General features: G+C 49.9%; 1 protein-coding gene across 9 annotated transcripts in view; it reads left to right on the top strand.

Moving 5' to 3' along the window:
* Positions 1-20,044, top strand: part of P4HA2 (prolyl 4-hydroxylase subunit alpha 2) — a 31,674-nt gene that overhangs the window by 9,125 nt on the left and 2,505 nt on the right. For 4 of the 9 annotated variants that reach the window (XM_039879965.1, XM_039879966.1, XM_039879970.1 and 1 more), the window contains 11 exons: positions 322-418; positions 805-956; positions 3,450-3,587; positions 7,089-7,328; positions 8,526-8,719; positions 9,481-9,657; positions 13,253-13,323; positions 13,561-13,660; positions 17,400-17,453; positions 18,014-18,079; positions 19,754-19,822. In XM_039879965.1, the coding sequence (XP_039735899.1) occupies positions 322-418; positions 805-956; positions 3,450-3,587; positions 7,089-7,328; positions 8,526-8,719; positions 9,481-9,657; positions 13,253-13,323; positions 13,561-13,660; positions 17,400-17,453; positions 18,014-18,079; positions 19,754-19,822 (1,358 nt within the window). Of the gene's footprint in view, positions 1-321; positions 419-804; positions 957-3,449; positions 3,588-7,088; positions 7,329-8,525; positions 8,720-9,480; positions 9,658-13,252; positions 13,324-13,560; positions 13,661-17,399; positions 17,454-17,904; positions 17,965-18,013; positions 18,080-19,753; positions 19,823-20,044 lie in introns of all 9 variants that reach the window. The other 5 variants (XM_039879967.1, XM_039879968.1, XM_039879971.1 and 2 more) reach the window with 3 other exon arrangements.

Genomic DNA, 20,044 nt, shown 5'->3' on the forward strand with positions numbered 1-20,044 from the left:
GCCTCTGGGACGTCCATGCCGCAGTGACTTGACTCAGCTGAGTGACGGTGGGAGAATGAGATCTGGGACTTCTTCCTTAAGGCACCGCCAGGGCACTTACCTCAACATCCCCTTGGGGCCTCTGCCTCTCTTCCTGAAGCCGGGGGCCAGGACCATCTGAGAGCCTAGGTCCCCTTTAATTCTAAGTCCCCGTGATCCCAACAGAGGTGACATGCCCATGACCCAGGAGACTCACCTCTGTGCTGGTGTTCTGTGCCCCAGGGGTGGGGGCTGGACATCTCTCATCCATTTCCCACTGCTGCTTTCTCTCCTCATTTGCAGGGCACATGACAGACCTGATTTATGCGGAGAAGGACCTGGTGCAGTCTCTGAAGGAGTACATCCTCATGGAGGAAGCCAAGCTCTCCAAGATTAAGAGGTGTCCAATGCCCCGAGTCCCTACACCCACCCTGAGTCAGTGCTTCTGCCGCCCAGAAACCCACCTGGAGTGTCCAGAAGAGGAAGCTCTGGACAGGGCACTATGGGGCTGGCTGGCCTAGAAGTGACTTCATGCCAGTCGTCCAGGGTGGCTCTACGTGGGCTAAGGACTCACCACTTTTTCCTTTCTGTTCAGGAGCCTTTTTGCATACATTGGGGTCCCCAGCTCTTTCTAGACTAAGAGGCTGGAAGGATCCATGGGGAGTGACTGCATTCATTTTTTAGTGCTTTTTGATGAACACAGCCCTAACTCTCACCAGGGAGATGATCAGAGGTGAAGACCTTTGTGGGTGGGTATGTTAGTCTTCTTTTTCCTTGGTTCCACAGCTGGGCCAACAAAATGGAAGCCCTGACCAGCAAGTCAGCTGCTGACCCTGAGGGCTACCTGGCTCACCCCGTGAATGCCTACAAACTGGTGAAGCGGCTGAACACAGACTGGCCTGCACTGGAGGACCTTGTCCTGCAGGACTCAGCCGCAGGTGAGAGATGGTGAGCAGGTGCTTGGATGAGCTGGCGTGTTTGTGTGCTCGTGCCTGGGGAGTGTGTATCTGAGCCTGTCCTGGGTCTGGGTGGGCGTGCGCGGATCATGGACACTGCCATCTCATGGCTCTCTCCCTTCCCTGTGGGGACCTCTGGCAGTTGGCCATCCTTATTTTTTACTATGTAAAAATAATTGGTTTTGGCCTTTTCCTAGTGTTTTCACTTCCCTTTTTTTGGCAGTGATTTTTTTTTCTAATTACACTTTAGTAATACATTTTTACAGAAAAGTTGGAGAATATAAAAACAATTACATAATAAAACTATAATTCTTAGTCCAATTGCCTAGTGAGAAGCACTGTTAAAAGTCCAATCTTTATACACATGCATATACATTTTTTAAAAAATGGAACCTAAGATGTACACCAGGGATGCAAACTCACTTGTTTTGAGGGACCGAATGAATTAACCAAAGGGAGTCAAGTGGGCTGGGCACTGGGGCCTCATCTAAATTCATTCCCACCCATATCTTTTAGAAATAAAACATCTGTTGGCAGATTTATGACATAAGTGTATATTTTCCTGAATTTTACAACTTCTCTGTATGTCCATTAAATGTTCTGCAGCATGATTTTAATGGCTGGACAGTAGTGTGTTACACTGATGTGTAAACTGGTTAAGTCAGTGGACCTGGCATTGTTTCCAAATTATCATCAACCTTGCCCATACATCTTTGGTTATTTTCTTATGGTACATTCCTAGAAGTGGCATTTGCAGATCAGAGCATGAACTTTTTTAAAGCTTTAATGTACTCGTGCTTTCACCATGATAGTTCTTTCTGTGCTATCACACTTTCCTCCCAGTGGGAGGTAGCGGGATGAGCCCTTCCCACCTCCCAGGCCTGGATTCAGCCCCCTGGTCACACCGCCTCTTCTCCCTGACTTGGGAGTGCCAATTAATTTCAGACTAGTTGTCCCTCTGACTGAGGCATTTCAGTGGCCAGACTGGGCTGGGTTTGGCTGGGGACAGGGCGGCCTCTGGGGAGGGATTGGTGAGCTCAGCTGTGCTGGAGCTGTGCCCAGTGAGCTCACTGCCTCCAGAAACTGTGGCTGCCTTTCCCAGACTCCTGCCTCCCAGCCTGGGCCTGTGGCTCAGAACTGACTGTACCGCCTGCGCTGTGGGAGAATAAGGCTGCTCAGGTGACCTCCTGCTCTCCATTCTTCTCTACTCCCCTTATCAACATCTGGTTCCTTTGGAAAACCTTATAATTGCCTGGAGGAAACAGGATAGGCCCACAGAGCGATAGGTTGTTTTCACCTCTGACCTTCAGAGTTCTTGCCCCTGAAATGAGAGGGGGGTAGGGGTGAGGGGGACACGCTGGGCTTTTTCTGGGGGCATATTTTCTTTTTCCTGGATTATAAACTCTTTAGTGTCGCTGACCATGCAGTCACAGGGAAGGCAGCATTGCAGCTGCCTTGGTCCCTGAGTCCCCGGGCATGACGAGAAGTGGGTGTTTGAGCCTGAGGTCATGAGAGTAGGTGGCTGTGAGTGCTGCTGCTCTGGAGAAGAGGCCAGGAAGAAATGGCCTTGGAGCTCCTCTCCCAAGGCTCTACTCACAGGCAAAATTGAAGTCCTCGAATCAGCATGGGAGGGCCTGGCCCCCACCTGGAGTCCTGAGATCTCAAAACAGCTTATATCTTCTTTACAGTGAGGGCTTGGAGTCCCAGAACAGCTTTCTTGGGCTACTTTGGTGGTCAGGGGCTCTCCTAGGCTCCAGACTGTGGTCTTGAGCGCAGGGCAGTGAGCTCATAGCAGGTCTGAGTGGTGGGAGAGTACCCTAGAGAGCACTGTGGTCTCAGGGGACCATGCTGGGCTGGTGCAGCTCCACCTCAGTGCTTGAGCTGTCCACATGGTCCCCATCCTTCATCCGGGAGGGACGGACAGTACCAAATGCCTCTAGGACTGTCGTCATCACTTTTCTGATGTTAAGGGCCAGGGTCAGTAAATGAATGGTCAGTGGGGCTCTGAGTTGACCACCTCTGTCCCTTGGGCTCCTCTACCTGTGATGTAGGCTGGAAGTCCGTGGTTACCTAGCCAGCCCAATAATCCTGGATAAAGGTTCTCTATGTGATCCATTTTCCACTAGGTGGTCAGCACATCCTCCCTGAGTCCTCTTGTGTGCCCTTTTCAATTACCTTCTCTGTCCTCTGGTCTGCCAGATCAGTGCTTTGGAGCCAGGACTCATATTAACAAATGTTTGGGTCCATTTCTGTTTGGTTCCAAATGAGCAGCACAGGCAGTCAGTACAGTGAGGAGTAAGAAAGGAGAAGGCTTTCTGGGAGCCACTGGGAGGGCTTTCTGGTGGAGGGGGCAACAGCCTTTGATGGAGGGGCAGGGAAATTGTACTAGCTAGAGACCCTCCTGTGAGTACCTCTCTGATTCCAGATGGAATTCTGCCCCTGGATCAAGGGTAACCTTTTATTCTTGTTTGGAAGGTTTTATTGCCAACCTCTCAGTACAACGACAGTTCTTTCCCACTGACGAGGATGAAATGGGTGCTGCCAAGGCCCTGATGAGGCTTCAGGACACCTACAAGCTGGACTCAGACACGATTTCCAAGGGGGAACTTCCAGGTAACTCACTACTCCAGGTTTTGCCTGTCCAGCATGTGACTCTACTGTGGTGTCTGGACAGGGTTGGAGCCACTGCCTATTTGTGGTTTCTGCCCTCAGGTACACCATCCCCTCTGGTGTTGAGCCTCTCTGGGGTTTCCACTTGGTGCCAGTCCCTCCTTCCTATGACAGTGGCCTCCCCTCAACCCTGACCCATAGCCTCCTTCTGTGTCCTAGCCAAGTTCCTCTCCCGCATCTCGGAGAAAGCTGAGGCTGCTGCTCAGGACTCTCTCGGCCTCTGCCCTGAGAGCACCACTCAGATCTGCATCCAGACCTGCTTCCCCACCCTCTGATTTCTTCTTGCCTAAGGCTGATCTCTTGACTCACTGCCCCATGTCCCATGTGCCCTTAAGTACAGTCTCTGCACCGTTCCTTCTGTGTTTACTTCTCTGGGCTCTACCCCTGAGCTTACACGGGCTCTGTTCTCGCTCATCTTACAAACCCCTCCCTCAGGATCCAAGGCCCTTTTGAGTGTCTGCTGCTGATCAGTCTCTTCTCCCTCTTGATGAGGCTGCTGGAAAGAGTCATCTATACTCTTTCTCCACTTCCTTGGTTCCCATGACCTCCTGAACACATAAATTCTGGCTTCTCCCCTCCTTCACCAGTCCTGCCAATACAAGTTCACCAGTGGCCACTTAGCCGGTAAAGCTAGAGGACAGGTTTCAGGCTAATGCTTGTTAACTTGTCTGCAGCTGATTGCCCCTTTCTTTCTGATATTCTCCCCTCCTTTGAATTCTGGGACGCTGATCTCGGCTGCTTCTCTTTTGGCCTTTATGGTCATACTCCCTCTCTCTCTCCGTCTCAGCACCCTCCTTCCCCTGCTCCCCGCAGGCCCCTTTCCAGTGTGTTTCTAAGAAGATACATTGGGTTTGGGGGAGGCCAGTAAACCCAGGAATTCAATTAGACCCTATTAGACCCTGGATGCCACCTCACCCAAGGGAACCCTGGAGAAGGCACAAGCAGAGGGAATCATGGTGTGAGGGAGAAAGAGACTCTTTTGTTGACTGGTCAAGGCCTGGAGCCCCAGTACTGAGAAGTCTGTGAGCCAATAGACTCCTCTCTTTATTTCTGCCTCAGTCAGGTCTTAAACCAACTAGGGCAGCTTCTTATCCCACATTGTTCCTGAGGCCAGGGAGAGATGACAGCTCAGGGCACCTGCAAGATCTGTTCACTGTATAGCTGTGAGAAGGGTTGGTGGGAGGAGGGAGCCACTCCCAGGCATTTCACATATAGTTAACAGACCCATGTGTATCCTGGAGGGGGAGTGAGGGGTAGAGAGAGAGGGGAGCTACTCCCTAGGACTCCACCCCTACCTCATGTTGTCACTACACACCTTCTACAGGCGAACCCAGCCATTTCTGTTACTTGAGGTATCACCTGTACATGGATGATATCCAGATCTGTGTTCCCTGTCAAGGCTCGTTCTTGAGCTTCCAGCCAGTGTAGGCAAGAGCCTGTGGGACATCTCTACTTGGATGTTCCATGGGCTCCTCAAAATTCACAAGTCCCAGACTGAAATCCTCATCCCTTTTTAAGCAGCCTACCCTCCTTCCTTACCCCTTATCTCAGCAGAAAACACCTCCATCCACTGGCTGCCCAAGCCAGAGTCCTAAGGCCTGTGGATTCTACCTCCCTAATGTCTTCTGTACTTGGTGGCCCCGACTCCAGCCTCATGGTCACTTTTTTCTGAACTGGATTATTGAAATATCATTGTGACTTGTTGTGTACCTCCAGATCACCCCGAAAAATCATTCTTCATGTGGTCTTAAGCATTTATCTGTGTGAGTTCCTGATCACAGTGCTTACCTGTTTCAGGGCCAAACCTAAATTCCTCCTGTGTGTGGTCTTTGCAGTCCCGCGTGCACATTGTATTAAGCTTCCCCACCACTCAGCTGCTTTGTTTACCCCACATCCTCTGCAGGAATACCTTTACCCACGTCAGCTGGGTTCCATGTCTGATTGCCCTTCAGCACTCAGCTGCCACTCTCCAGGAAGCTCTCTCCAGGGAGCATTTTGCAGGGGTTAGATATTCAAGTTGGCTTCTGAGGTGGATGCTGAGTGTCTGGGAGCTATTTGTGACATTCTTGGCATTTATGAGACATGTCAGTAATAGCTATGATTATTAGCCTTCTAGGGATCATAGGAGACATATTCATATGTCATCTCATTGAATTCTTGGTACAAGTCCTCTAAAATTGATGGTATTATCTCTCTTTAGAGATAAGAGGACTAAGATTCAGAGAGGTTAAGTAACTTGTCCATAGTCACATAGCTGGTGGGTGCCATAGCGAGGCCTACCCAGACCCAGAGCCCCAACTTGTTCAGCTGTATAATACTGCCTCCATCGGTATGGGCTCCTGGGCCTGCAGACCCATAGGAGACACATGGAGAGTGGACAGGGGCTCAAGGAAACCCCTAACTTTTGGCCTGCTTACTAATTCCACCTCGTATTTACTGTCCCCAGCTTTCTATCGCACTTTGTTCCTGAGCCGCCAGGGCAAGCAAACTCTGGTCTCTGAAGCAGCTAACCCACTGCAGCAGGGGTTTCACTCTGGGCACAGCCCCATCTTGAATATCAAGCGTAAGGAGCCTACTCTGAGCAGCTCTTTCCTGTCAGCCATGCTCTGATCGTTGTTAATGATTGTGGGGAGACTCCCTTGCTTTCCAGGGAGGTTCACAGCCCTTCTTTAGTCTCCATAGGACCTGTTTTCTCACTATTCTCTGAGGAACACTCCCACCTTGCCCCCACCCTAAACTCTGCGTCTCCCTAAAGCTAACACACCACATCGCCTTCTTGACTTGAAACTGTCTTCATGGTCACAGGACCTGCTGAATTGATGTTCAGCAAAGTATCTGCCACCTAACGGCCAAAGCTGGCTCTGCAGTCTTGGCTCTTGGCCTCCCTTGGCATCTGTCACATGACTCCTGCTCCCTCTGTTTCTCCTACCCCTTATATCCTTCTCAGTGTCATTCTTTCTCGGTCCTTTTTGTGTAGGTGCTCCCTAGGGCTCTGGCCTCAGCCACATTCACTACTCTTTCCTCATATTCTTCCTGGGAGTGATTATCCTCATCCATGCTTTGGATGCCATCTAAGTTCTGTGTTTTATGTTCAGCTGATTTTTCTACCCTTCATTCTCTCATGGCCAGCTGCCCAGGACCTTCATACTCCCCCAAACACTACTTCTGGGTGGGCTTCCTGAACTCCTCTGTAATAAAGGCCCTTCCCACTTGGGAGAAGGGGAGTCTGAGGCTAGGAGTTTGGCCACAGCCCCCCAGCCCATGGCAGGGCTAGCCTGGCTGTGCTCACTGTATCAGTGGCCCTTTGAGGTGTGTGGTCCGAAACCCTGTGGGGCCTTGCTGGGATGATGCCCCTTTCCCACTGCACAGCTCCGTTGATGTGGGCATCTCTCCCCCTGACCCAGAGGCTCTTAGGAGCCTGACTGTTGGCTTCTTCTGCTGCAGGAACCAAGTACCAGGCAGTGATGAGTGCGGACGACTGCTTTGGGATGGGCCGCTTGGCGTACAATGAAGGGGACTATTACCACACGGTGCTGTGGATGGAACAGGTGCTGAAGCAGCTTGATGCTGGGGAGGAGGCCATCACAACCAAGGCTCAGGTGCTGGACTACCTGAGCTATGCCGTCTTCCAGTTGGGTGACCTGCACCGTGCCCTGGAGCTCACTCGTCGCCTGCTCTCCCTTGGTAAGGAGGTTCTCGGGGAAGGTCAGATGGGTATGGGCAGCTGGCAGGAGAACTGGTTGGTCACTCTTGTGGCTACTGCCTGGCCATTCTCCTGGGACTGAGCCAGTCTGGCCAGTGACCAGTACCTTTCAGGTCCAGTCTGGCTACCAGGGAGCTCCTTACCCACCTCATTTCTGGCCTTAGTCCTTGCCTAGTTGCACTCAGGCCTGTGACACCTATGGCCCTACATGTTCCCTTTTAAAATAGGAATCCAGTGCAGTAGTGCCTTTGCAGCTATGCAGGGTGGAGCCTTCACTGAATCAGAAGCAGCTCGAGAGGCAAGCTGTACTTTAGAGTTGCTGCAGTGACAGTGACCTGATGCTTTGGTTAGATGCCTGAGGTCTAACTAGTGGGACTCACTATGGCATTGGTTTATGTCTTGTATGGTTGGACTGAAGAAGATTAAAAGCTCTGCGTCTTTAAAAGCCATCTGTTCCCCTCTTACTAATATACGAGACTATCACAGTCTGGAATTTCATAGACCAGCAAAGACTTTCTTGTGCTGCTGTTTTTCGTGAGCCTGATGTCAGCTATGTATGAGGTTCCTGCAAGAGCGATTCTGTTGGTAAGAGCCTCAGACAGGGAGTCAGGACACCTGGATTCCTGTTCTGTATAACCCTCACCTAAATCTCTTCAGCATTTTAGACCTCAGTTTACTTATCTGAGGAGGGGCACAGTAATCCTGCCAAGCTTGCTCCTTCAAGCTATAAGACCCACAGGGTGAAGCTGTGGCGGTGTCACATGACTGCTCTTTCTCCTGATATTTCAGCTGGCCTTCTAGCCGCGGCCAGCATGTGCTGTGGTCACTAGTGGTGGATGTACTCTGGGGAATGGATGTAACTGGCACACAAGCCAGGAGGAGGAGGCGGGACTCTGGACTGCTTCTCTGGACTTGGGACCTCAAGAGAGGCCTGAGAGGACAGCCCCCTTGGTGGCCAGCTAAGGGTCTCCCGCTTTTTTGCTCCTTTCTCATCTCTGACCAGAGCAGGAACTGGCTTTTCTGCTCTGACTAGCAAACCCTCTTTGGGCGCTGTTGAAGACAGAATGCTGCATGCAAGTGGGCTGCTAGGAGAGAAAACCGCTTATAGAATAATTTCTCTAAACGACCTAACAGATGTTTGTGGTTTCCTTTTCCTTTTTGTTCTTTGCTTTTTCTAGACCCAAGCCATGAACGAGCTGGAGGGAATCTGCGATACTTTGAACGGTTGTTGGAGGAAGAAAGAGACAAAATGGTATCAAATCAGACGGAAGCTGAGCTGGCAACCCAGGAAGGCATCTATGAGAGGCCTATGGACTACCTGCCCGAGAGGGATGTCTACGAGAGCCTCTGTCGCGGGGAGGGTGTCAAACTGGTGAGACACGTGGCGAGGCAGGGGCCCAGGCTGTGGACCTAGACTCTGGCCCTGGATAGGCAGATTTGGGGAGGATGTTCCTCTATCTGTAGGTTGTTCGTCAGCATCTTCCCTAGTTCTTTGTAGCATCTGCAGAGGTTGACACATGGGTGTTCTTTGAGGATTAAGGCAGGAAATGGTCTCCCCTCATGGCCCAGGTAGAGTTTCAATCCTCAAACTTATTCCTGAGCTCCCCTCCCCACTCCAATATGCCCAGCTTCTGCTTGGGTTACTGTTGAGAAGAAAACCGTGGGCGTAGACATGCCTCAAGCCCCAGGGGACATTGTGGTCTGTAGTTCCATCTGTAGTGAAGACAGGACAATTGCTGGAGTTTGGCGTTGGGTATCACTGGCCTTGGGGAGTCCTGGGATCCAGTGCTTCCTCAAGGACGCGCAGATGTGAGTCTGCTTTTCTGTGCCTATTTGCTTGGCTCCCATTGGCCCTTCCTCCTGGAAAGGCTTCTTCCTTGTCCCAGCCCTTCAGAGCCACCCACACCCCTGTGGAAGGGGTCAGGGTTACCCTCTGCTACAGGACATGAGGTATTCTTGCAAAAGAAGAAACATTGCATGACTTGTGGGGTGTCATTTTATGCCCGTCCAGCTGAGGAGCTTTGGAGAAGTGGGAGGGAGCAGCCGCTGGATGGGGTGTGAGACTGATGTCTGCAGCCAGCCACTGGGACAGAGGGTTAGGACTCATTTGCCCTGTTGCTCTGTGCTCCCCAGACACCCCGGAGGCAGAAAAGGCTTTTCTGCAGGTACCACCATGGCAACAGGACACCACAGCTGCTCATCGCCCCCTTCAAAGAGGAGGACGAATGGGACAGCCCACACATCGTCAGGTACTACGATGTCATGTCTGATGAGGAGATCAACAGGATCAAGGAGATTGCGAAACCCAAAGTAGGTGTCTCTGCAGGCCCTTCTAGAGTCACTCATGCCTGGTACTATGGGACAGTTAGTTGCTTTCCTATCTTGGCCAGTGTCTAGCATGAGTTTGCTGTTGGGATACTGAGGTGCTGCAGACTCAGTTTGACCCTTATGGGTCCAGTGGGGGAGAAAATTGAGGAACCAATGTGGATGGCCAGGTGCCACGATAGAAGGGCACAGTGGGAGCAGGGCAGGCCCACAGTAAGTGTCAGCTCACCTGGTGGGTGGCTGGTTTGTGTGGGCAGATAGGAAGTTTGCTATAAGGTGCTGCTAAGCTGGGTCCTGTGGAGCCCCTGATTAGGACTGGGAAAAGTGATGGCTTAGAGCATAATGACCATCTTTACAGTATTGAGTCTTCTCATCCAAGAGCCCTTTGGCGTCTCCATTTATTGATTTCTTTTAAAATTGTCTGCACAACACTCTGCACATTTCTTGTTAAGTTTATTCCTACATAGTTTTTTGTTACTGTAACTTCACTTTGTTTCTTCGTCATTATGTTTTTACTGGTTACATTATGTTAGTTTACTACAATAGGCTAAACTGTCGATTAAAGAAGTATATTTCATAGGTATAGCTAATGTTTACTGAGTTTTTAAGCGTGACAAGACCTGTTGGTGATGAGCTTAGCTAGTACATCTGTTAAGCAGGCTCTGTCATTATCTTCATCTTATGCATGAGGAAACTGAGACTTGTGTAGGTCACAGCTAGTCATTGAGCCCACTCATTCCTCTTTTGGTTTTTAGCTGATTCTCTTGGGTTGTTCAGATAGTATTATCACCTTCAAATAAGAAAAATGTTGTCTTCTCCTTGTTAATGGTTAATAGTGCCTCTGTTTTTACTGTCTTATTGAACTACCCATAACTTGCAGAGCGTTGATACAAGAGGCATCCTTGTCTTGTTCCTGAATTAGCTAGAAATTCCTGTGGTATTTCACTGCTAAGTATCCAGTTGGCTGTTGGTTTTGTATATATGCCTTCAGGTTATAAAGTTGTTTTGATTCTAGCTCATGAAAGATTTGTTCCCATTCGACATCCTATCACTGGTGATTAGGAGGGAGGATTTAGTTGGAACCTCTATTGCTCTGCTCCTAATAGGATTGTAGTGGCCAGGAGGCCGGTGCTCATGAAGAGACATAAAGTAGGTTCCTGTCCTGGTCCCCGGACCTCATCTTGGAATGACCTTGGCTCGAGGTACTAGGACATCTAGTGCCTAGAGTCAGTTGCTGTACCATCGATGTGGCTGAGGGAGGGTCTAGCCAGTATGTGTAGGGAATGGGGACCAGGACCCAGCCCTTTGCACTCCCTGGATCAGCTCCAGAGCCCTCCTGGGAAGAAAACTACTTTCCTGGTTGCCATGTGAGAGAGGCACTATTGTGCCAGAATCTCCTTCCTTGTCCCTCAGAGATTCCTCCTTTGTCCCTCAGACCCAGGCACTGAAATCAATTTTTCTTTTCTTCCTCCTCCCCTCCCTCCCTCTCCTCTCCTTCTTCTTCTTCCTTCCTCTTTCTTTTCTTTCTTCTCCCTTCTCCTTTATCCTGCCTCCCCCATGTGTGTGTGTGTGTGTGTGCAGTGTGGGGTGTGTGTGGTGTGGGAGGTATGTGTAGAAACTATTCATAGGGCATGTTGCATGTGTGGCATGCATGTGTGTGGCAGAGGCTGTGGTGGGGAGGGTTGGGAAAACTTGTCTTTGAATAGAAGCCATGTGAAGAGACAAACATGTTGGCCATTACAAGCCGACCTCTCCTTTCCGGAGTCTGTGAGGGACAGATGCTATGCTGGCTTTGAAGTAGGGCCGACGAGCTTAGCTTGGCCTGTGGGGAATGCTTGGCAGCTGCCTGTGAGTCCCCAGTCTGTTTTCAAAATAGCCCTGTCTGTCTCTGAGAGCAGAGCTCAGCTGCCCAGAACTTCCTGGTAGGCATCAGGCCAGCAGTGAGGCTCAGATGCTTGGACGGGGTCTGGCTGCGGCTGTAGTTGTCATCGGGGAGAAGCCATAGACAGGAGCTCTCAGGAAAGCCCTCTGTCCTGGGTACACTGGCCATCTTCCCAGAACGTGCTGCAGCAGCAGTGTCCAGGTTGGCCGATCTCGCCTCCTGACCAGCCTTCTGGTCCATTTAATCCTCTCCATTCCTTCTGCCACCCCGGCCCAGGCCACCATCACCTCTTGCTCTGACTTCTGCCTTGACCTCCTCACTGGCCTCCTTGTTCCCACTCTGGTCCTTCCTTAGCCAACTTTCCGTGAGGCATCTACAGGGACCCTTCTTACATGAGATTGTGAGTATCCTTCCCCTGTGTAAAGCCTTTTCTGTTTCTCATTGGCTACAGCATCACATCCAGGCCCAGACCCCACTTACCTCTTCAGCCTCTTCCCTTAGCTTTAACTTCAAATCCAGTCAGTGCCACACCCATCTTCATCCTGGGTGTGGGATTGCTGTTCTTTGTTCTTTGCATTGCTGTTCTTTCCTTCTTCCTGTAATGCTCCCCGCTTGGCTAACTCCTACTTACCCTTCAAGTCTCAGCTATGTTGCCCTTTCTGCAGGAAACCATTCTTGACCCCACACACTGAGCTCCTACAGACAACAAGCTTACCCCGCTTCCAGCTCTTCCCATGCTGTGTGGCAATTACCTAGCTAGTTTCTGCCCTCCCCACTTGACTGAGTTGTATGTCTTGGTCATCCAGCATAGTGCTGGGCACATAGTAGGCACTCATTAAATTATTGAAATTAAGAGGAAGTGCTCTTGGGTGGGCATATCTGGGTCTATGGTCCCACCCACATGAGGTCATTAGGACGGTCTATAGATGAAGCACTGGGGGCTGGCTCTGGGCAGCAGGTCCTTCTTGGTAGTATCACTGCCTCTGTCTGTGGGGACTGGAGGAGATGAGGTAAGTGAGAGGTGTCTGTGTATGTGAAGTGTGTATGTGGAGTGGATGGCTTACAGGCAGCAGTTCACTTATTTTGACTTGTCGAGTCTTTTCTTGATTCTATCACCTGACCTTGCGAGTCTCCTAAAGGAGTAGAAACTGCCTCCTGAGTTTGCTCCGGTAGCAGCAAGAGCCCAGTGTGAGCTGAAGCAGCAGCAGAGTATATGGGCAGGTTTCTTGGCAGAGGAGTCTGCTGAGGTTCAGAAGCTCGGTGGACTTGACCAAGTTGAAAGGAGCATGCAATTGAGGCTCGGGCATGGTGGCACAGTCTGAATGTGGCGGAAGCAGCCAAGTGGAGGCTGTGCTCAGGCAGGGGTGGGCCTGGTGAGAAAGGAGGCTGTCCAGGAAGATGGGTGGATAGACAGAGCAGACTCCATAGGCATAATTCTGCAGATAGAATGGCTCGGGTGGGAGCAGGGGTGGGCAGTGACCAAGTGGTTCAGTGGCCAGAGTCTGACAACAGAGCAAGAATATAGAAGCCTCAGACTACTGCCCTGGCCTGGCTTGCAGGATCCTGGGACCTTGGCTAGGGCCACTGCCTGCAAAGCTTCTTCCCCCATTGGCCTGACTGGCAAATCTGGTCCCAGTCTCTCCAGGAAAACACCCAAGGCAAAGAAGGATAAGTCTGCCCTCTCTTCCTGCCTTCCAGCTTGCACGAGCCACTGTTCGTGATCCCAAGACAGGCGTCCTCACTGTTGCCAGCTACAGGGTTTCCAAAAGGTTAGCAAAGGTGATGGTGGCGGGGTGACTGCTCAAGCCCCAACTCCAGGGCCTCCCAGTTGCTACCCTAGACTCCCAAGGGAGATGTGGCTTTGCCTGTCTTACCTGCTAGCACCTCCCCCACTTCGAGCACTCACCCTGTGCTGCCTGTTAGTGCTGGCCCTGACTCTGGGGAGAGAGTGCAAGGCCTCAACTAAGCCTGCCTTCCCCGCCTCTCTCCCTTTAACTTTGGCTTAGCTCCTGGCTGGAGGAGGACGATGATCCTGTTGTGGCTCGAGTGAATCGTCGGATGCAGCACATCACAGGGCTGACAGTAAAGACTGCAGAATTGTTGCAGGTATGGTGGTCCTTGGGACTCTGGGAATAGGAGGAAAGGAGTATTTCTGGCTGGCTGGTCTGCCCAGGGCCAGGCCTAGGGACGCTTGCCCAACAAACTGTATGATAGCACAATGCTGTGAACATGGAGCAGCCTCACACTGGGAAGCCAGGATTAACATGCCTGCCGGCATTCGGCAGTTAGCATTCAACAAATATTGACTAAGTATTGTCTGTGTGCCCAGGTGTCATACTAGGAGCTAGGGTCAGTGGTGGGTACAGCAGGCCTATTCCTATATTTTTGACTACAGAAGCTGACATCCTGAGTTGTTCCAGGGACACCTCTAAGAGAGCTATAAATATCTTCAGAGGTCATGGTTTATCCTTGTCAAATGCCCTTGAAGGTAAAGTATTCTGTGACATGCTGGTAGAAGTGAGAGTCCTGGACCAGTTGTCTGGTGAAGGTGGAAGCTTCTTTTCAAAACACCCGCTGTGGACCCCTAGCTTCCTGCCCATTTTAAAGGTGATTGTGAAGATATACGCAGCTGAAGTTTTGGGTGAAGCTCCTAATAATGAATCTTTGGTCTTTTGGGTTCAAGTCAGCAATGGCCATGATTCTTGCTGAACATCAGAACTTCTGGGTTCTGTTGTAAACTGAGGGCTGGGACATTGCCTGAGAAATTTCGCTGGCTTTTTTCTGGCCTCTTGTAACTGGCCAGAGTTTCTGTGTATTCTCTCTCTCTCTCTCCCCCCTCCCCTCTCTCTCTCTATCAGAAAGCCAAATTTGAAAGTCATCTTTATAGATTTCTGTGAAGTCTGCCACAGTTTTTATAAACATGCCGATTACCTCATAAACAGTCTTGTGAAAACTTTATGTAACCTTTTTAGTTCACTTCAACTTAGTGAATTGTTCAGCCTAATTTTTAAGTAAGTTCTGCAGACAAGCACACTGATAAAGGATTTCTGCCACATCTCCCATTTCTTTCTTCTGTGTGAGAACACCTCCATTTCAAGAGCAGTAAGGGCTTTCGGTGGACTAGGTACATCCCTGTTGGCATTGTTGTGCTTCATATCTTCCTGGAGCAGGTTTTTTTTGGTTGTTGTTAGGATACCTGCCACTGCTTCCTGTGCATCAGAGCTGAAGGTAGGAGTCTCATCGTCCTGATCGAGGATGACATTCTGCTTGATTGGCTGATTTCATATATACCCTGGATCAAAGGGCTTAGAAGACTGAATGGGACCTGTGCCCCTGCTGCTTTCCTGGCTGACCTTCTGGCTGCACCCTCTATAACCTATATGACACATAGCCCCAGAAGACAGCACCTTCATGTTTGGATTGGCTTTTCTGCCACAACTGTGGCTTTATCTCCTCTGACCTTTCATCATATTCTATCTCAAAGGATGTTGGGGACCTGAATGCCAGCAATCCTGGGGGAGCCTTTCCAAGGCTCTTTTGGAAAGTCCAGACTACTTCCAAGGAGCTGAGACACCGTTTTTGTTTGTTTCTTTTTCTTGAAGCTGCCCTGGCATTTCCTTTGCCATCCAGCAGTGTTGCAAATGTTGATCCTGAATGGTTGCGGGGACAGGCACCTGGGCTTCAGTACGTGTCTCTAAGTGCCATTCCACACAGACTGCATGCAGCATGATAAATGCCTAGGCACCTGCAACAGCCTGCACACCATGGTCCCTGTAAGAACGCTGCAGGCTTCTGGAAAGGAACTGGTTCTTCTGGACCTCTGTTGATGCTACCTGTTGACACTCGTTCAGCTATAGTTCAGTTTGTTCAGCCAAAGTGTTTGCTATAGGTCATTTAGAAAAAGAAAGGGAAATTGAGGTTTTCTTGTGACTTGGATGAGGGCCAGATAGAAGAAGAGAAGCTGCACTGCTAGAATTTTCTAAGATTGAAGACGCTTCTGAATCGATGTCTCAGCCTCACCAAAAAAGTAATTTCTAACCATTTTTTTTGCTTTCACTTTGATCTCAGCATCACAAAAAACCATGTCTTTCAAATAACCGACTCTTCTACTTTTGTAGCAACAAACCTAAAGATTCAAATGAATACCTCCTCACAGCAATCAGTTTTGATGTCCAGTTCCTTGTTATTAAAGATGTGAGTCTGGAGACTGGAGTTTGCCCATACAATGAATCTGATTGCTGCAAATCCAGAAGTTTCTATGACACTTGAACTATTTGGGGACAGTATTAAATAATGTAGGTACAGTAGCTTCAGTACCATGATCAAATGCAATTCTCCAGCTGTTAAAAGATGAGCCAGCTAGAGCAATGCAGCTTCTTTTGCTCCCTGGCATGTGACAGTGTAAGTACTACATCCAACAAGTGGAGGTGTTGGAAAATGCAGCTGTGCTTTGCAGCTCCAACAATAAGTAGTGATTGAATTTTCCTGAGTGCAGTGGCATACTAATCACAGTCATGTTTAAAATTTTCTTGAAGTTCTCAACTAGAGTGGATCCAAAGCAAAAACATTTGTACTGTCACTTCATCAACTTCTCTAGCACTTTCCTTCCTAGATATACTTCCAGCCATTGGGCCACATGCTGAACCAGCCTCCTGCACCATCGATAGGATTTCCCCCTCTTTTTGGCGTGGGAATCTTGAAGGCTGAAGCAGTAGATGACAGCCGTTTTCATCCACTGAGTCTTCATATCAAAATTTTAATTTTTGTGGAGACTGAAAATCATGCTGCCCAAATTCTGCACTTTGTCACGTTAGACAAATATTGTTTGTGTTCCAACATGAAGATTTCCTCTCTTGTAAAGCCCACGCTGCCTTTCCCTCCCTCATGTCTAAGGGCCTCTATCATTGCCAGTTTTGCCCTCACCTGACTGTTGGAGTGGCCAAAAAGGATATATGAAAACTACCAATTTTCTGAGGACTAATAGCTGAGCCTCAAAGGTTTTTAGGGTTTCCCAGATGGACATTGGTGGTGCCACTTGATCAACCAGCTTTTATATCAGATCCTGCACTTCATCTTGAACTTTGTCTCTCTGTCTACTAAAGCTAAAATAACCATTGTAACTTAGGGCTTATATTGTGCTGATAAACTTCACAAAGGCATTTACAATTTTCTAATCCAATTAATGATACCAGGTAGCTGCTGTAGCTGAGGTGGCTCAGGTCATGTTTTAGGCCCAGACCTCTGCTGGGGATGGTGAGGTAGAGTAGCAGTTCTTGGCCACCCTGTAGCTGGCTGCCCATGTCCTGCTGCTTCACTTGGATGCAGAAGTACTCCATGCAGTGGGCCACTGTGGGGGACATGTTAGCCCTGCCCAGCCTGACCAGGAACAGCTACTGGGACACCATGATAGGCAGGAGCAGTGCCCGGGACTGAGTAGCTCCCAAACTAGCATTTAAAAAAAAAAAATTCCCAGCCTTGAATTTGTTATTGGCTTTCCTCTGGATTAGTTTCATTATCTCCCAAACAAAGAGAGCCTGCCTCAGGGGCTCCCCCTACTGCCATCTGAGTGTCTCCAAAGGGCTGAGTGGCCCATCGTGTTCTGTTTGGGAAGCCACATTTGTGCTGCAGCCTTACTCTTCCTCTAGCTCTAGAGCTGTTTGCAGTGTTTACCTGTGCTGACGGGGCGTAGTTACTCTCCACCTTAACGAGGCTAGTCTTGGGGGTTCTTGTTTGGGGGTTTATGTTGTTCTGGTTACCTCTCAAGGAGATAGTACCCCTTGAGAGACGGGCTGCCTCATGGTTGTTCATGCTGCTGACAAGCTCCACCACTGCTCTTTCCCACCAGGTTGCTAATTACGGAATGGGAGGACAGTACGAGCCACATTTTGACTTCTCTAGGGTAAGGCCCAAACCACCAGTGCTTTTAAAGGGCCCTGCCCCAGCTGGTTTGAGAAGGCTGGAGCTTCTAGAAGCACTTCAGCCTCCACGCCAGGCTCCCCTGCCTAACGAGAGCCAACTCGTTGTTACTGGAGAAGCCCAAATCTGGAATCACAGCCCAAGGCAGCCTGGCTGTTTTCCCTGTGATGTGGGGGTGTGTTCTTCCCACCCAACTCTGTCATTCTTTGCCCTGACTCTAAAGCAGAGGACCTCACTAGGTCTCCGTGAAAGCTGTCCCTGCCCCCTTTACCATGTTTCTGCCCTGGCAGGGTTTACTTGGCAGCCTTGGCCCATGGTCCAGGCTGATGTATGTATCACACACTTGTGACCTTTTCTGAATCTTTTGGTCCCAATCCTGTGGGTGGTGGGTGAAATCAGTTGCAAACTTGGGTGAAAGTTGTTGTTTGTTGCAGCGACCTTTTGACAGCGGCCTCAAAACGGAAGGGAATAGGTTAGCGACGTTTCTTAACTATGTAAGTATAGGGTCCAGGCCCGCCTGTTTACTCTCACTTAATTTTATAGAACGATGAGCAAGATGTTTTCAAGCATTTAGGGACGGGGAATCGTGTGGCCACGTTCTTAAACTACGTGAGTATGACGTGTGCAGTGTGTGGGCCTTCAGGGGAGCCTAGGTCTAGAATGCTCTCTTATATCCACCCACGCCTATCAGGGCTGATACCACCAGCATTGCTCAGCGGCTGGGTTCTTCAGGCCCTCAGCATCCTTTTTGGCTGGAGAAGAGACTTAGCCTCTGTTTTCATCTGCGGACTCCCCCTACCTTCCAGGGCTTTCCTGTCCCTGGTTCCTTTTTTAGGGGCCCAGTGTTAGGCTGGACTTGTGGCGTAGGTGCCCTGGTAGGTTCCCTCCTTGGCAGCAAAGTTAGGAGGCAGCCATGAGGTTCTCTTAGATGAAACATGCCTTTGTTTCCCCAGACCCGGTGGCCTGCCTCCCACCTGCTGCTTGTGTTCCAGCCACAGGCCGTCGGGTTTACCTCTCTCATGAAGAACAGTTTCCGCTCCCCTCTGCCGAGAGAGCCAGCTAGAAAGAGGCAAAAAACTGTCAAGAAACTTAGAGACAGAAGCCATTGTCCATTTTTTCCCTTGGTCTCTCATTTACATTTTATTGTGTGGTTTTTATGTGCTGGGGACTGTCATGAACATGCTGGTGAGTGGGACTCTCTTGTAAGGCTTATGGTCTAATATGAGAGGCTTAAATGTAAGAGAGGTAATTGTTTAGTTACCATGGTGACAAGTGCTTTGATGAAGTAGCTCAGGCTTGGGGTTCAGAGAAGGCCTCCCTTGGGAAGTAACGTGTCAATATTGAGACTTGAAGATTGGGTGGAAATTAGCTGGTGGAACTTGGAAAGTGTGTAGAGACCTGGAAGCAGGAAGGAGCGTGGGATGTTGGAAAAATAGAAAAGACTGGTGGCTCAGAGGCAGTGCATGAATTGAGAGTGGCTAAAGAGAGAGGCTGGTGAGACTGACAGGGCCTTCGGGTTCTAGAAAAGAGTTTGGATTTGATCCCCAGGGCAGTGGCCATGAAGAGTTTTCATCTTACTCATTTTCCATGTCTGTCAAGTGCCCTTCAGTCTGTCTGGTATGTGTCCTGTGGAAATATTTATTAGCTCCAAATATTATTACATTATAGGCAAAATACTTGAAGTGAGAGAGCCAGACGAGAAAGAAGTGGTGCTTTGGGCATGAGTTGCGGCACACTCTGTGGGCATGAATGCAGCCTTGCTTCCATGGAACTTCTGTTTATTTTGAGACCTCACCACGGGAGAGAGCAGGGCCTCTGGAGAGACAGTGCCCTACCTGGGGAAGGCACTGCTCTGGGAGGGTGAAGGTCTCACTAGAGCAGCAAGTTATTAGAACCAGGGAGCTCATGGGCATAGTGGCCTAGGCGAGACCCAGACTAGATGGGGTACAATGGGTCAGGGGTTGGCAGACATCTCAGAGTACAGACTCAAGATTGTTCTCATCTGAGGACAGCTGGGATGTAGGTCTCCTGCAGGCCTACAGCTCTTGAGTGCCCATGGCATGGAGACTTTTGGCGAATCACACAGATTAAGCAGGATTTAGGGAGGGGCAGGGCATGGGAAGAGCCTTTCTGGGCTGAAGAGCTGGCTATGGATCTGAGCCTCCAAGCAGTGCTGTTTATGCTCAGAGGAGGGTGATCTGCACACCTTGTCATGTCCTCTGTGGCTCAGTTGCTCTGAGAGCCTTGGGTAGAAGGGCCAAGCTTTATGCCTTGTGTTCCCAGATGAGCGATGTAGAAGCTGGTGGTGCTACTGTCTTTCCTGATCTGGGGGCTGCAATCTGGCCTAAGAAGGTAAGTTCTGGTTCTTGTGGGTCATGCTGAAGCAGGGCTTCGGGTCCCCCATTCCCATTCCTTAGCCTGCTTAACTTACTGGGAGGGGCCTTAGTCCCTTCCTGCCTGAACTCTGACCTCGTGACTTCAGCTTCTATCTGGGGAAAAGGGGTGGGTAGGGAGGTCTCTTTAAGAGCAGCTAGGTTTCCAGACATCTACCATGCCTTGAAGGGTAGGTGCTTT

The sequence above is a fragment of the Pteropus medius genome, unplaced genomic scaffold (assembly GCF_902729225.1).
Source record: "Pteropus medius unplaced genomic scaffold, Ma_sr-lr_union100, whole genome shotgun sequence".
In the NCBI taxonomy this organism is placed as follows: domain Eukaryota; kingdom Metazoa; phylum Chordata; class Mammalia; order Chiroptera; family Pteropodidae; genus Pteropus; species Pteropus medius.